At 41.7% G+C, this 14713-nt stretch overlaps 1 protein-coding gene and 1 long non-coding RNA gene across 38 annotated transcripts in view; one reads left to right on the top strand and one right to left on the bottom strand.

Annotated features, from left to right (window-relative positions):
- The window catches only part of MADD (MAP kinase activating death domain), a 119360-nt gene that overhangs the window by 99953 nt on the left and 4694 nt on the right, over positions 1-14713 (top strand). For 20 of the 35 annotated variants that reach the window (XM_045016263.1, XM_045016258.1, XM_045016259.1 and 17 more), the window contains 4 exons: positions 1072-1144; positions 6817-6923; positions 9869-9877; positions 10126-10195. In XM_045016263.1, coding sequence (XP_044872198.1) covers positions 1072-1144; positions 6817-6923; positions 9869-9877; positions 10126-10195 — 259 coding nt within the window. The remainder of the gene's footprint in view (positions 1-1071; positions 1145-6816; positions 6924-9868; positions 9878-10125; positions 10196-14713) is intronic. The other 15 variants (XM_045016267.1, XM_045016260.1, XM_045016255.1 and 12 more) reach the window with 2 other exon arrangements.
- The window catches only part of LOC123370060, a 32226-nt gene continuing 23975 nt past the window's right edge, over positions 6463-14713 (bottom strand). For all 3 annotated transcript variants that reach the window (XR_006579261.1, XR_006579260.1, XR_006579262.1), the window contains one exon: positions 6463-7054. This is a non-coding gene — a long non-coding RNA (uncharacterized LOC123370060). The remainder of the gene's footprint in view (positions 7055-14713) is intronic.

Here is a 14713-nt window from a genome sequence, read left to right as displayed (position 1 = left end):
CAAAATGAAGGCTGAGGGAGATATGGTTGCTTTCTATAAATACATCAGAGGGATAAACGCTGGGGGGAAGATGAGTTATTTAAGTTAAGTGTCAGTGTTGGCACAAGAACAAATAGATATAAACTGGCCATCAATAAGTTTAGGTTTGAAATTAGATGAAGGTTTCTAGTTCTGGAACCGCATTCCCAGGGGAGTAGTGGGGGCAAAAGACCTAACTTGTTTCAAGGCTGAATTTGATAAGTTTATGGAGGGGAACATATGATTAGGTTGCCTACAACACTGCGATACATGGCCCATCCATGATTACTATTAGCAAATATCTCCAGTGACTGGAGATAGGACACTAGATGAGGAGGGCTCTGAGTTACTACAGAGAATTCTTTCCCGGGTGTCTGGCTGGTGGGTCTCGCCCATATGCTCAGGAAGGAATTTTCCCTCAGATCAGATTGGCAGAGACCTGGGTGGGGCTTTGCCTTCCTCTGCAGCATGGAGCACGGGTCACTTGCTGGTTTAAACTAGAGTAAATGGTGGATTCTGTGGACCTGGCTAGACAAATTACCCCAGAGGAATGGTATTTGATCTGGACAAGTGGACCAGCAATCTGCTTGTAGCAGAACAAAAGAAAATTTCTTTAGATATTGTTTCAGTGGTAACTCAGAGTTGAGAGAGAGGGAAAAATGGGGATAAATGTTGCAGAAATTGTGGGTAGACAGGAGATTATGGAGGACATGTCCAGTCATTAGAAACTATTGGGATGCAGTCTGTAATCAAATGTCACAAACTGTTGGATATTTATTACCAAATGATCCTTTGGACTCCTAGGACTTCCTCATGGAAATGATCATACGAGAGGAAAGGACTTGACCTTTTTGTAGAGAATTAGTCATAGGCTTTAAGGCCAGAAGGAACCATCAGATCATCTGATCTCCTGTATATCATGGGCCACCACCACCACCCATCATCCACACACTAAATCCCACAATCAATGCTGTTGAGCTGCTCTTTGCTCTCAGTGATGCGGTATTGCTAGTGCATGCTGTGAAAACACGTTATCTAACTCTTCTCTTACAGTGTCGGGAATTGTACTATTGTGTAAAAGACAGTATGGAGCGAGCAGCAGCAAGACAGCAAAGTATTAAACCAGGTAAGAGCTGTGGCCTCCAGGCAGGGGTGGACAGGATTTCACAGGTACTGTATGATCAACCAACCTCTTTAATGCAGTGTAGTTGTAGCCATGTCGGTCCTAGGACATTAGAAGGACAAGGTGGGTGAGGTAATATTTTTTATTTTATTTTTTTTGGACCAGCAGAAGATTTTACCTCACCCACCTTGTCTCTCCAGCCTCTTTAATGATGGTTTGTGTGAATGTAGTGCTTTTTATTCAGTGATCTCAAAGTTCTGTTTCCTCCTCTACCTATGCATGTATGGCAGGTTGTGGTGGAGGAGGAGGAGGAGATGATGATGATGATGATGATTTATTGGCTGGTGTAGTCCTCACCAAAAATCATAAATTTCTAAAATCAGTCACCCCTTCAGGGGGTCTGATTTACCAATACAATGATAATTCCATAATAATACTACGTGACATGAAACCTCACTCTAGCTCTCTCCTTAGATTTGGCTGGTGCTACCTTTCCTTCCATCAGGACCTATCTGTTCCATGCGCTGGCTCTCTGAAAGGGTTACTCCCACCTCCATTATATTCAGGGTGAAGTCTAATGAACCCCACTTGTCCCAGTGAATCAGCAGTTATTAACCCTGTAGCTCCCTGCAGAGTTCTAACACTTAGGGCTTGTGTGCATGGGAAAGTGATACACCTCTACCCCGATATAACGCTGTCCTCGGGAGCTGAAAAATCTTACCGCGTTATAGGTGTTATATTGAACTTGCTTTGATCTGCCGGAGCTCGCAGCCCTGTCCCCCCTGGAGCGCTGCTTTACCGTGTTATATCCGAATTTGTGTTATAACGGGTCGCGTTATATCGGGGTAGAGGTGTACCAGTGTAACCTAAGGTCTGAATTTAAATCAGTGGAGTTTAACAGTATAACCCATTGTTTAGACATTCTTAGTCTCATATAAGAGGGGCTTTTTCTGTTTAGATTATGTCACTTTACAAGGAATTAAAGTAAACCAAAAAACCTCACTATTTTATGCTGGAATAAGTGTGTCCACATGGGGATTTAAACCAATATAACGATACCTGTACAACTGGTAAAACATTCTTGTGTGGACAAGTACTAACAGAATGGGAAAAGGGAAGATCCTGCCACTGTTGCAGCTGGCAAACTAGCAAACCCCTTTTAAAGTGTATATGGCCAGAAATGTGATTATTGTTCTTACTCAACATACTAGTTTCGTGTGTGTGCTCAGTGTTAACTGCTTACTTGGATGATAAAAATAATTAGTAGTACTGCAGAGTAATCCAGCTTTGGGAGCTGGAGCTGGAGTCTGCTCTGGCTCGTGTATGATCATCAGTTGTGGTCTTGTCAACATGCGGAAGTTATACCAGTGAAAGGGAGGTAGGGTGTGAATTTAAACCAATCTAGTTAGACTGGTATAACTACCCATGTGGACACTCTTATTCCAGTTAGAAGAAGGCCTTTTTTTTAGTTTAACTTATGTCACTTTGGAAGTGTTTAAAGTAAGCCCCCCCAAAAAAAAGCCACTCTTACTATGGAATAAGTGTATCCACACAGGGGAATTATACCAATATAACTATAGCTGTTTAACTCTGCCAGTATAATTATACTGGTATAACTGGAAAAAAGCCCCATGGAGACAAGTCCCAAGTTCCAGTTGTAGGGTCAAATATTGCCCACATGTTTTACATGAAACACCTTGTTGAAAACATAGAGAAAGTGTGACCCTACGAGCCCCTCAGTGCCCACTTGCAAAGAGTTCAATATCATATAACAGCAACTTCTATTAAGCCTGACAAACTTATGACATCTAACACATTTCAGTCACAATATTTATCTGTAAAGAATATTTTGTAAGATATCAGTTGAAAGCCAGTGACATACTGGTCATTAATATCACTGTGAAATGTGTGTATTAACACTGTGTGAGGAATTACACACACTTTTGATACTGTGCTTTGAAGTCTGTAATCAGAGAGAAACAGGTTTTTTTCAAGACAAGAGGGAGGACAGTTATCTCCCTGTCTCTAATGTAAATTGAGCATGGTGATGGTAGAGACAATCGACAGTTCATTTGCATCTGAGCTAAACAGGAGGAGCAGGTTAACGAGGAAGTGAAATCAACATGGGAAGATACTGAAGTCTGAACCCCAGAGGTCCATCCTGACTCTGGTGACAAAGACAATAAACTCTGGGGAATATAAGGAGAAGCAAAAAGACATTTTGGTTATCACTGAGGGAACAAAGAGGTTGATGTTCTTTGCATTTGTGTATGGTGGATCCCCCACCATATGGATTGGTGATGCTAAGAAGTGGCTGTAGGTGAGTGTGATGGAGTGTACCAACCCCACACTGGGCCAACAGGGATGGACCAATCACTGTGCGCCCAAGAGGCCATGCCCCCTTTCCCCTGCTATGCATGCCTCAGGTGGAAGAGCCAGATAAAAGGAGACAGCCCAGCCCAGTCAGGCTGGCTGAGGAGGAAGGAGAACATGTACTGCAGGCTCCTGCAGAGGGGCTGGTGACATTCCAGGCAGTAGATCCCATGGACTTGGACAACGCTGCGGATGACTCGCTGGTGGCAGAGGCGAATGGGGATGCCAAGCCACCACCCGCTGAGGAGATGCCAGGGATGCAATTTGTGGTAGGAAGTGACCCAGGGGAAGTAGTAGAAGTTGATGCCTAAACCCTTAACGGGAGTCCCTGACTTCATAGGGCCCTGGGTCAGAACCCAGTGGAGCGGGTGTGGCTGGGTTCCCCGGCCACATTCCACGGGCCACCAGGCACGGCTGCTGTCTGCTCTCGGTTCCAGCCATGGGGCTTTGGGGCTTTAGACTGTTTGTTCTGCCCCGCCCAGGAGCTACACACTGATTGCTGTTCTGCTTTGCCAAGAGGGCCAGGACCCCAGTTGTGGTTGTCAGTCCCAACCTGGAGGCTTAGAGGCTACCAACTCTTCGTTTATGCCGTCCTGGCAGGGAACCAGAGCCCACTTTGCTACAATTACCTGATTAACAGAGAATCCTGACAACTTGGTAGTGGGGTGTACCAATCCCACACTGGGTCAATGGGCATGACCTGGCTTGACATACAGAGCCTCCATCACAGTGAGAATACTGCTTTAGACAAGAATTGTAGCCTGTTCAGTTTTAGCCACTAGAAAGTGAATAAAACCAAATACTTAAGTTTTATTTGTAACCATTTTCTGTTTCTTTTGTCTCTGCTTAGTATCTCTTAAATCTCCATTCTTTATTAATAAACTTATTCTTGTTTTTAATACAAATTCTTTTTGGTAAAAAAAAGGCTCCAGAGGCAATCCTGGCAATTAGAGGCCAGTAAGCCTAACTTCAGTACCAGGCAAACTGATTTACACTATAGTAAAGAACAGAATTATCGGATGCACAGATGAACATGATTTGTTGGGGAAGAGTAGACACAGCTTTTGTAAAGAATAATCATGCCTCACCAATCTATTAGAATTCTTTGAGGGGGTCAACAAACACAGGGGCGGCTCCAGGCCCCAGCACGCCAAGCACATGCTTGGGGCGGCAAGCCGCGGGGGGGCGGTCTGCCGGCGCTGCAAGGGCAGCAGGCGGGCTGCCTCCGGTGGCTTGCCTGCAGAGGGTCCGCTGGTCCCGCGGCTTCGGAGGACCTCCCGCAGGCATGCCTGCGGAGGGTCCGCTGGTCCCGCAGCTTCGGAGGACCTCCCGCAGGCATGCCTGCGGAGGGTCCGCTGGTCCCGCGGCTTCGGTGGACCTCCCGCAGGTATGCCTGCGGAGGCTCTGCTGGTCCCGTGGCTTCGGTGGACCTCCTGCAGGTGTGCCTGTGGGAGGTACGCCGAAGCCGCGGGACCAGCGGACCCTCCGCAGACAAACCGCCGGAGGCAGCCTGCCTGCCGTGCTTGGGGTGGCAAAATCCCTAGAGCCGCCCCTGAACAAACATGGACAAGGGTGATCCACTGGATATAGCTTACTTGAATTTTCAGAAAGCCTTTGACAAAAACGTTTGGTGAAGGACCTTAAGAAAAGTAAGCAGTCATGGGATAAGAGGGAAAGGCCTCTCATGGATCAGTAACTGGTTAAAAGACAGGAAACAAATGGTAGGAATAAATGGTCAGTTTTCAGAATGGAGAGAGGTACAGATGCTCCCCGACTTACGCAAGCGTTCCGTTCCGGAACACCTTGCGTAAGTCGAATTTTGCCTAAATTGGGAACGTATACTCGCCAATTACGCGTGCACGGAAAAAGTTCCATAAGCTTTTTTTTGTAAGTCTGGATTTGCGTAAGTTGGGTTTGTGTAACCCGGGGAGCGTCTGTAAATAGTGGTGTCCCACGGGGATCTGTACTGGGACCATTGCTGTTCAACATATTCATTAATGATCTGGAAAAAGGGGCAAACAGTGAGGTGGCAATGTTTGAAGATGATGCAAAATTACTTGAGATAGATAAGTCCAAAGCAGACTATGAGGAATTACAAAGGGATCTCACAAAACTGGGTGACTGGGCAACAAAATGGCCAATGAAATTCACTGTTGATAAATGCAAAATAATACATGTTGGAAAACATCATCCAAACTATACATATAAAATGATGGAATCTAAATTAGCTGTTACCACTCAAGAAAGAAATCTTGGCGTCATTATGGATAGTTCTCTGAAAACATCCGCTCAGTATGCAGTAGCAGTTTAAAAAGCGAACAATGTTAGGAATCATTAGGAAAGGGATAGCTAATAAGACAGAAAATATCATCATGCCACTATATAAATCCATGTTGTGCCCACACCTCGAATACTGTATGTAGGTCTAGTTGCCCCATCTCAGAAAAGTTATATGAAAAATAGAAAAGGTACAGAGAAGGGCAACAGGCAGGTGTGTATTCTATCTTTTTGGAGACAACTAATTTGGTAATTCCTGTGAGAGTCCAGTGGCAGGCTGGATACTACAGAGGAATAATCCTCTGGGGGTACGGGAACTCTGGGCACCGAGCATTACCTGCAAGGCACAGTAAGGGCTGTTGGAATCCTAAGTTTGTTTGGCTGACTACCAGACTGGGGTGGCAGTCAAACAGGGTAGCATCAACAAATCCCTCTTTTGCTAAGGCAGAGGGATAACAGGGTGGCTTACAGTTCTGGATGCCCTCAGAAAGCACCACAGAAGGACATGAGGGATTCAGGAAGCCCTTCTTTCTTTGTGGCATTAAGAATATTTCCATTTTATTTTCACCCCATTAGGACACTTTTATGTTCATTTGAAATTGCAGGAAATTCAAAGCTCTAGGTGAATTAGTATTTGCTCTGCTTCTGCGGAAGGTTAATGCTGTGTAAGGTGTTAACCACTGTGTTGTATTGTACAGAAAAGAGAGCTAACTTCTTAAAAAATAAATAAACAAAAAGCCCTCTTACCCTGTATCCATGACAAGTACAGACTCTGAGCTAGTCTTTTAATTTCCCTCACACATTACAGAGCTTTACAGACACTAGCAATTAAATACGTGATGGTGTTTAGAGCACTCACTGCTAGTCTTTAATCAAGTACTCAATACTGTTCATGTAATAAAATGTTGCAGTGTACATTACATGGAGTTCTTGCTTTAATCACTCAATAAATGGAAAGTATTGTGCAGCTCACTCTATTTGATTCTTTCCTGTCCTTCTTCTCTTTGTTTGTTGTTATATTGCAGGACCTGAATTGGGTGGTGAGTTCCCAGTGCAGGATATGAAAACTGGTGAAGGAGGGCTTCTGCAAGTCACGCTGGAAGGAATTAACCTGAAGTTTATGCATAGTCAGGTAGGAGCGAATCTTCCACTAGAGTATGTCAGCATGAAGCTTTTTGCAGCACTTCTGCATCAATGTGTTTCCTCTTCACTGCACCACTAAGGGGAAAGGGTAGGATGACAAAGGGGAATATGGCCCATATTCTGTAAATATTGAAATGAGAAATTCTCAAAGTGTGGACATCTATAATACATTTTTTTTAAAAGGAGAAGTAGTTGTAGAGGAGGGTATTAACTTTTGTTTCTGGCTGCCAGAATTCTGTAGGTGCACAAGATAACTGGTACTCAAGGTACTAAAACAGAAACAACAAAAAATAGTAGGCGGTAATCTTCGCTTCCATAACATATCATGTAGTGAACTCTGACATTCTGATGGCACAATGATTTAGCACTGTGTCTGTAAGATTAAGCTAGGTACATTTGCAGGTACTTCAGGTAACTTTCTTCATCATGTTTAATTTTTGTATTTTAAAAATGTGGGAGAGTCTGCAGATCCAGACAAGAAAATAGAGTAAGAGGATGACACTCTCTCACATTGAAGATGATGAGAATAAATTACTGATTTTCTCTCCCCCCGCCCTTTCCAAATAGCAATCTATCTGTGGGTGTAGAGGAAACACAAATTTAATTGTTTTATCATTTTTTCCCCTTTATCTGGATGTTGTTTCATTTGCTTTCTTTAGTCCTTGTTTTTGTTTTTTTGCTTTGTGTTCATGTTTGTTTTGCATTTGTCATTAGAGGTGTCCTGTGCTGGATAGTAGAACCATTTTTTAGCGGAGGGTGGAGTGTGTGTGTGTGAGAGAGAGAGAAAAGCTGCTGTCAGTCAGTCCCTTGTGCAGTGTGTTACCTTTTCCTCTAATTAAATCTTCCCTCTACTGTTTACCATATAAGCCTTGTTCCTTTACACACTCACTTGCTTTCAAACTGAGGGGAGAGCATCTGCACCCCTCAAGACACAAAATGGAACTATGAAACATAGAAAAAATGCCTATTAACCTTTTGTGTAAACCTGTTTTCTTATAATGGATGACCTTTGAGAATAGGGGAAGATTATCACCATGAGAGGTTACAAATAGTCTATTAATTGTTATGTTATTAATTCTTGTTTTATTTTCAAACATTTCACTTTCCTAAAAATGGGAAACTCCCATAAATTCCACCACTTGGGGAAATACATCACCGTTTAGTTTTTGTTCAAATGAGCCAGATGCCTCTAGGGCAGTTGCATGCCTTTTGTATAGCCTTGCACTTAACCATTTTTGGGCTACTAGATAATTGATATTGTATCTGATCTGTTTAAACTTTTCCATTGACATCCAGAATAAAAAAGCTCGAGCTGTATAATATGAACCTTAACAGCAGACACTACTGCAATCAATGGAAATAATCTAAGTGGATAAAAAATGGAGAATTATCCCGTTACAATGCCCTTATTTCCTCTTCCCTGTATCCCTCTGAAAAGAGAAAAATAGAGAGTGATAAAATGTTTGACAAACTAAACTGCAAAAGAGCACAGGTAAACAAAGTGGTGGGATTAATTTTCTATTCCCTGGATACTTGGTTGTGAGAAGGAGGCAAGTTGCAGGTTTGCTGACACAAAAATCTCACGTAGTTTCTGGTACTGAGGAATAAATAACCTGGAATCATGAGTTAGAGCCTCTCTATTATTGGAAATGTCATCTGTACTTGAAAATCAATTTACTTTGATTACCCTCAGAATTGATCCATTTACAGAAGGCAGACATAGGTAAGACTGTTTCTAAAAGAGACCTTTTAACTGGCATGATCTTGGGTCCTGTCTAGTGGCCTCCCCTTGCCTTTCTTGGGCAGTTAACCATTTGGGGATTAAATGAAAGTAGTGTATTACTGGTGGTGTAGTGAAAAGAAGTGCCCAGATACCTTTCTGCATTTTCTGTTTTCCTAGTAGATGCAATATCTCCAGGAAATTTATCTCTAAATCTTCACCAGAGCTTGCAGCTTTGTAAGTACATAGCAACTGAAAAGATCACTGCAGTTCGTTGCTATGCGGTCTTTCAAGAATATCTGTAAGGTGTTGGCAGGAGACTTATTCAGGATACTGGAGCAATCTTACTCTTCATATGTATGTTTCCTGCTTGAAGAAACAAATGTTCTAGGACCTGAGCATACAGCTGATTCCTGATCACCTTCCTGTATCTTCTGCTCAAACCCACAAGTTGTGTCTTGCCCTGAAAGGACTAACTGCATTTATGCTTTTCCAGGATGTGGATGCACATCAGAAGAGATTGTTTAATTGTATAGGGCATTAAATGAACTCATTGCACTCAGAGAATTTGCTGATTTGCACAAAGCTGGCATCTGTGTCCTAGAACATGGAAAAAAGTGATTAGTGTGATCTGTGACCAGGCTCATTTTCCTTTTTTGGATGCTTATTTTTTAAAGCAAAGATCAGTCCAAACCAGTTCTGTTTTTCCCCAGTGGGTATCCAACTCATAGTGGCTCTGTGGCATACTGTATGAAATGAACAAACACAACACAAATATCGGCATCTTCATGCATGTTTTTTTAAAGATGAAATCAGTGCTGCCCAAAGTCATCATCTGGATCAATTTCAACACTGAGTGCACATACCATGTAAAATCTACAAACAGTTCTGTTGCTAAAACTCAATTGCAGTGCTGTCTGGTGGATGGTCTAAGAGAAGCAGCATGAGGGTGGGAAGCACATTGCCCCTTGCCTGCCCTCTATGCTGGAGGAGGATGCATGGAGGGGCAGAAACCAAAGTGGGATGGACCTGGGCCATAAATCGTATGCCAAATTTGGGAGCCAGCCATTTCTTGTCCCCCTTTTTGTTGCATTTAAGGTGTGTTGGTTTTCTCTTTGCTATAATTCAATTGAGTGCCTGAAGGGGTAGCAATGTTGGATATGTCAGAGTTACTAACTCCTTCGTTTCTCTTCCATGCTTTCTCCTCCTGCAAGGAGCGGAAGGTACTCCATCTTCTGCTGTCTTCGCTTCTTAGCATTTTAAGTTGTTTGTTGATTTCTAGCATTGTGGCAAATTTATCTTTTTTAATCTCCCTGTATTTATGTATTGAACTGTAAATGAATTAGTAGTATGTGCTACAATGTTTCAAGTCATAGCAGCAGTGATGGTGTTTCTTTTTGTTTGTTTTTGAATAAAAGGTTGTCCCTCATTGACTAATCTTGTGTTATTTTCCCTCCCTGTTTTGTTGTAGGTTTTCATAGAGCTGAATCACATTAAAAAGTGCAATACTGTGCGAGGAGTCTTTGTCCTGGAGGAATTTGGTAATTACATTATTTTGATATTAGGTCTGTACTCACATGGCAGTAACTCAAATTTCCAGTCCTCAGTCTCAGAGTTGTGTTCATTAGATCAGTGGTTCTTAACCAGTGGTATGCGTGCCCCTGGGGGTATGCAGAGGTCCTCCAGGGGGTACATCAACTCATCTAGGTATTTGCCTAGTTTTACAGCAGGCTACATAAAAAGCACCAGTGAAGTCAGTACAAAGTAAAATTTCATACAGACAATGACTTGTTTATACTGCTCTATATACTATACACTGAAATGTAAGTACAGTATTTGTATTCCAGTTGATTTATTTTATAATTATATGGTAAAAATTAGAAAGTAAGCAATTTTTCAGTACTAGTGTGCTGTGACACTTGTATTTTTATGTCTGATTTTGTATGCAAGTAGATTATAAGTGAGGTGTACCTTGGGGGTACACAAGACCAACCAGACTCCTGAAAGTAGTCTGGAAAGGTTGACAGCCACTTCATTAGATGGTAGGCAGCTTCAAAGAGAGGGAGAAATATAGATTGCATCTGAGAAACTGTCTGTCTGACTGACTAGGAGGATGGGTATCTTGACACTATCGGAGTAAACTTGTAGATTTTCATAATCATGGCTTGTAGCGTAGATGCACGTTGTCAGTATGCCATTGAAATCACTTTGTGCAGCATGGATAACAGTAATGAGTCAATGAAGTGGGAGGTGCTTAGAAATTATTTTTTCAGAAGTCTCCTCTCCGCAGAAGTCATGATCAAATGTGTCATATAATAGTCTGAGACACAGATTGTTGCTCACAGTGAAATTTCCCCTTTGCTGCTCCAGGCAAGTTTTATTTTTATTTTATTCTGGAAAAAGATGTTGTTTCTGGACTGCAGTTTAGTCAGTGGTTTTATTTTCAGTGTGAGAATTGTGGTGGAGGAGAGAGATGATGGTAGAGGAACTGGAGAACTAGTGCTATTTGGCCAGTGATTGCAGTTAAATATAATCCTCTTAAACCCAGACTGGGCAATATTCAGGAGTTTCCCAATATCCATGTGATTCATAATATTCTGAACCACAGTCTGAAAAAAATAGGGGTCTTTTAAGATTTTGAAGGTTTATAAAACATCGGAACCTTTCACACCCTCTGAAATGGTCCTCTCAAGGATTCATCTGTGGCTGCACATTTTAGATATTCACAGAAATGTGAAACTTTTTTCTTTTAAAAAGGTTAAATTTACAAATTGATTTCAGTATTTGATCAGTGTTAATTTTTTCTTAAATCCATCATTTAAAAGAAATAGTGTCTTGGTTTTCAGACATTCTGGTTCTTTTCCACTGCTTTGGATTAAAGGGCACTGACTCATGGATCCTCTTTCCTAATATTCAAAGAAATGTAACTGATACTGGGATCTGGAAGCTTCATGTCCTGATCTTGATTTCTATACTGCCTCCTTCCTGTTATGATACCAAGTCCTTCAAATGATACCATTGGATGTCATGAATCAGAGTACAATGACTGGAAGGCAATTGAGCCACTGGCTAAGAGACTTGGTGTATCACTTCATGAACAGTATTTTCCCCTTTTACCTTTTCTGAAACTATCTTGTCACACACACAAATCTCAGAACAATGAATGCAACATATGGAAAAGTTTGGGATAGTTTACAGATACTCCTGGTAAGTGCTGGCTTGAAGGTGAAGATTTCCATGCTGTGTGGTTGCCTATTCCTCATGTACCATATTTACCCCAAATAGGCAATAAGTTTATTATAGCATAGCTGTTAGCAAACACTTAGGGTTGCAAAATAGTAGTGATAATAAGTGCACAAAGTTGAGAGATCAGAGCCAATAAAATCTGCTAAAACCATAATGGGAACTTCCACTACCCAGATATTTAGCTGGTCAAATGTCACAGTTGGCCATCATTGGAGGGACAGTCTGAGACACAGTTGCTTCTTCAAATAGCTATTTCTGGAGCATGCACAAGAAGAGGCAACATTTGACTTAATACAAAATAATAGTATCAGAGGGGTAGCCGTGTTAGTCTGGTTCTGTAGAAGCAGCAAAGAATCCTGTGGCACCTTATAGACTAACAGATGTTTTTGCAGCATGAGCTTTCTTGGGTGAATACCCACTTCTTCGGATGCAAAAGAATTCTTGCATCCGAAGAAGTGGGTATTCACCCACGAAAGCTCATGCTGCAAAAACATCTGTTAGTCTATAAGGTGCCACAGGATTCTTTGCTGCTTCTACAAAATAATACAGAGAAGTTGGTTCAAAAAGTAACTATAGTTTTAGCCACTAAGTAATAATGACCATACCATAAATCAATTTCAAGTGCATTGTGGGAAGGATTGTAGTGAAGGTCAGTATTGTGACACTCAACTTTAGGAAGGGCAGCTTTAAAGTAAAAAATCAGGAAGCAAGTTAGAAAGAAACTGAAGACAAAAATTAAGAAATTAAATCCTTGGAATCAGCCTAGAAGCTATTTAAGCAACTTGATAAATCACAGAAGGCATTCCTACCCCTGAACAAAGTAGGAAGCAGAAAGGCAAGAAAATATGCTGTGGTTTAAAGGCAAGGCTCAAGAGGTTAGAATGCTATCCTTTAGTTCAAATTAAACTAATAGAAAGGGACATAATCTATGGCCTGTAAAATGAAAGGAGGAAATTAAAATGGAGTTGTAAGATAAAATAGTCAAAAACTCATAGTCCAAATAACAGGCAATTCTTTAAATATGTCAGAAGAAGTCTGCAGTGGAGTTAGTGGTCCACCAGATTACCAAGGAGAAAATGAAAGGAAGTAGATACTGCAGAGAATCTAACCTGCTTTCTTGTACAGAGATCAACAGAAAGATATTTCCCCTAGAGCTACACTTTTAAAGATAATGAAGATGAGAAACCATTAGACTCTATGCTCAAAAGAGAAATGATAGTAAATCACTAGGATAAAATGGTAATATTCAGCCAAGAGTTCTGAAGGAACTTAAAAATTAAGTGAATGAGCTGCTAACAAAACTCTAAATCTTAAAATCAGCTTCTGTGCTTGAGGACTGGAGATGTAGCCATGGTTGTGCTTTAACGAAGGGCATGAGGAATGATCCTGGAAATTCTAGTCCAGTCAGCCTGATTTCATTACCAGGAAATTTAGTTAACTTTAATTATTTTTGAGGTTTTAGTGGTTTCCAAGCATGGTCTTTTTAGTGGGAGTGGAAGAAGTTGAATATCACAAGACAGTAGGAAATTAAAGGCCATTTGTAAAACACCAGGTTAACATGGCAAGGTGGATGTTGGAGATGTGATTTCAGACCAGGGCCCAAGTGAGAGCCACGGATTGTTGTCCACAAATGGGAACAAAGATTTAAAGGAAGTGAAGAAGTGTAGGGCTCTTACCTCTGGAATTTGAGTTACTGCTCTGTATTTGTGCTTTACTTTCTCGTGGCCCCTTCATCGCCGCTGCTATGAAAACCTTCATTCTCCAGCAGGTAAAGTGATGTCCCCTGAAATAGTTCTCTGCTAGTGCCATATATTCTCATTCACAGGGCCAGAGGCTGCAGGATGGTGCTCAGTAATTTATCCCCTTCATCTTTTTAGTTTAACAGTATTGAGTCAATTTTATTGTTAGAAAAAAAAATTAGTATGATTTATATACTCTACAGTGCTAGCACTTTGAGCTCTGAGGGTGTAAACCCAAAGCTTTTCTCTTTTCTCCTTTCTAACCCTACCCTCTCAGGAGTATTTTTCCCACTGGAGGGCTACGAGGGAGTCATTCATTTGATGAGAGGGTGACTTTAGTGAGTGTGAAAGGAGGTGGTTTCTTCCCTAGGTCCTCTCCCTGCTGTGTATTTGGGGATCAGGGACATTACAGCTTCCCTCCTCTCCTTCCCTCATGCCACCAGCTCCTTCCAGCTTCCTCTTCCTGCTTTTGAAGAGTATATGAACAATTGTGTGTTATCCAGTGAGAAATAAGATTTGTACATCTGTGTAATCCTATCCCATTTGGCTGTCCATCGCCTCACTCCCCCTTTATCCCCTGGTGACATGGAGTTAATTTGGAACATCTGGTGCCAACGGGTAAGGCAGCTTGGATGTGCACCGCATTCTCTTCCCAGCTCTAGCCACTGGTGTCATGGGCAGTGCAGCCTGGGTGTGCACTTTAGTTTTCAGCCTCTGATGTAGCTGCCTCTGTCCAAGAAAATGGAGAATTTCAAAGGCAAATATTTATTTTATAAACAAAGGCTGCATTTTTCATGGGTCTTTCCAGGGATGTTGATACTGTGATACATTAAGATCAAATCATAGGCATTGATTTTTATTAGAGTCCCGTCTCTTTGAACCAGTCTGCACTGCCTAGTTTTGACTCACTAGAGTATGAGCCCTCTTTACATATTACCTTTTGTTGTGTCATGTCATAATCACAGGTGACATCTGCATGGCTAGGTTTTGGTGTCTATTTTCCCCCCCTAGCTCTTCATGTTGAGCTCATGTTTATATATTTTGCCTGTTACTGTCTTTTTGTCACTAGGTGCT

Source organism: Mauremys mutica, chromosome 4, assembly GCF_020497125.1.
Source record: "Mauremys mutica isolate MM-2020 ecotype Southern chromosome 4, ASM2049712v1, whole genome shotgun sequence".
NCBI classification, from domain to species: domain Eukaryota; kingdom Metazoa; phylum Chordata; order Testudines; family Geoemydidae; genus Mauremys; species Mauremys mutica.
The sequence above is the reverse complement of the archived record's forward strand: the minus strand, read 5'-3'. Positions and strand labels throughout refer to the sequence as shown.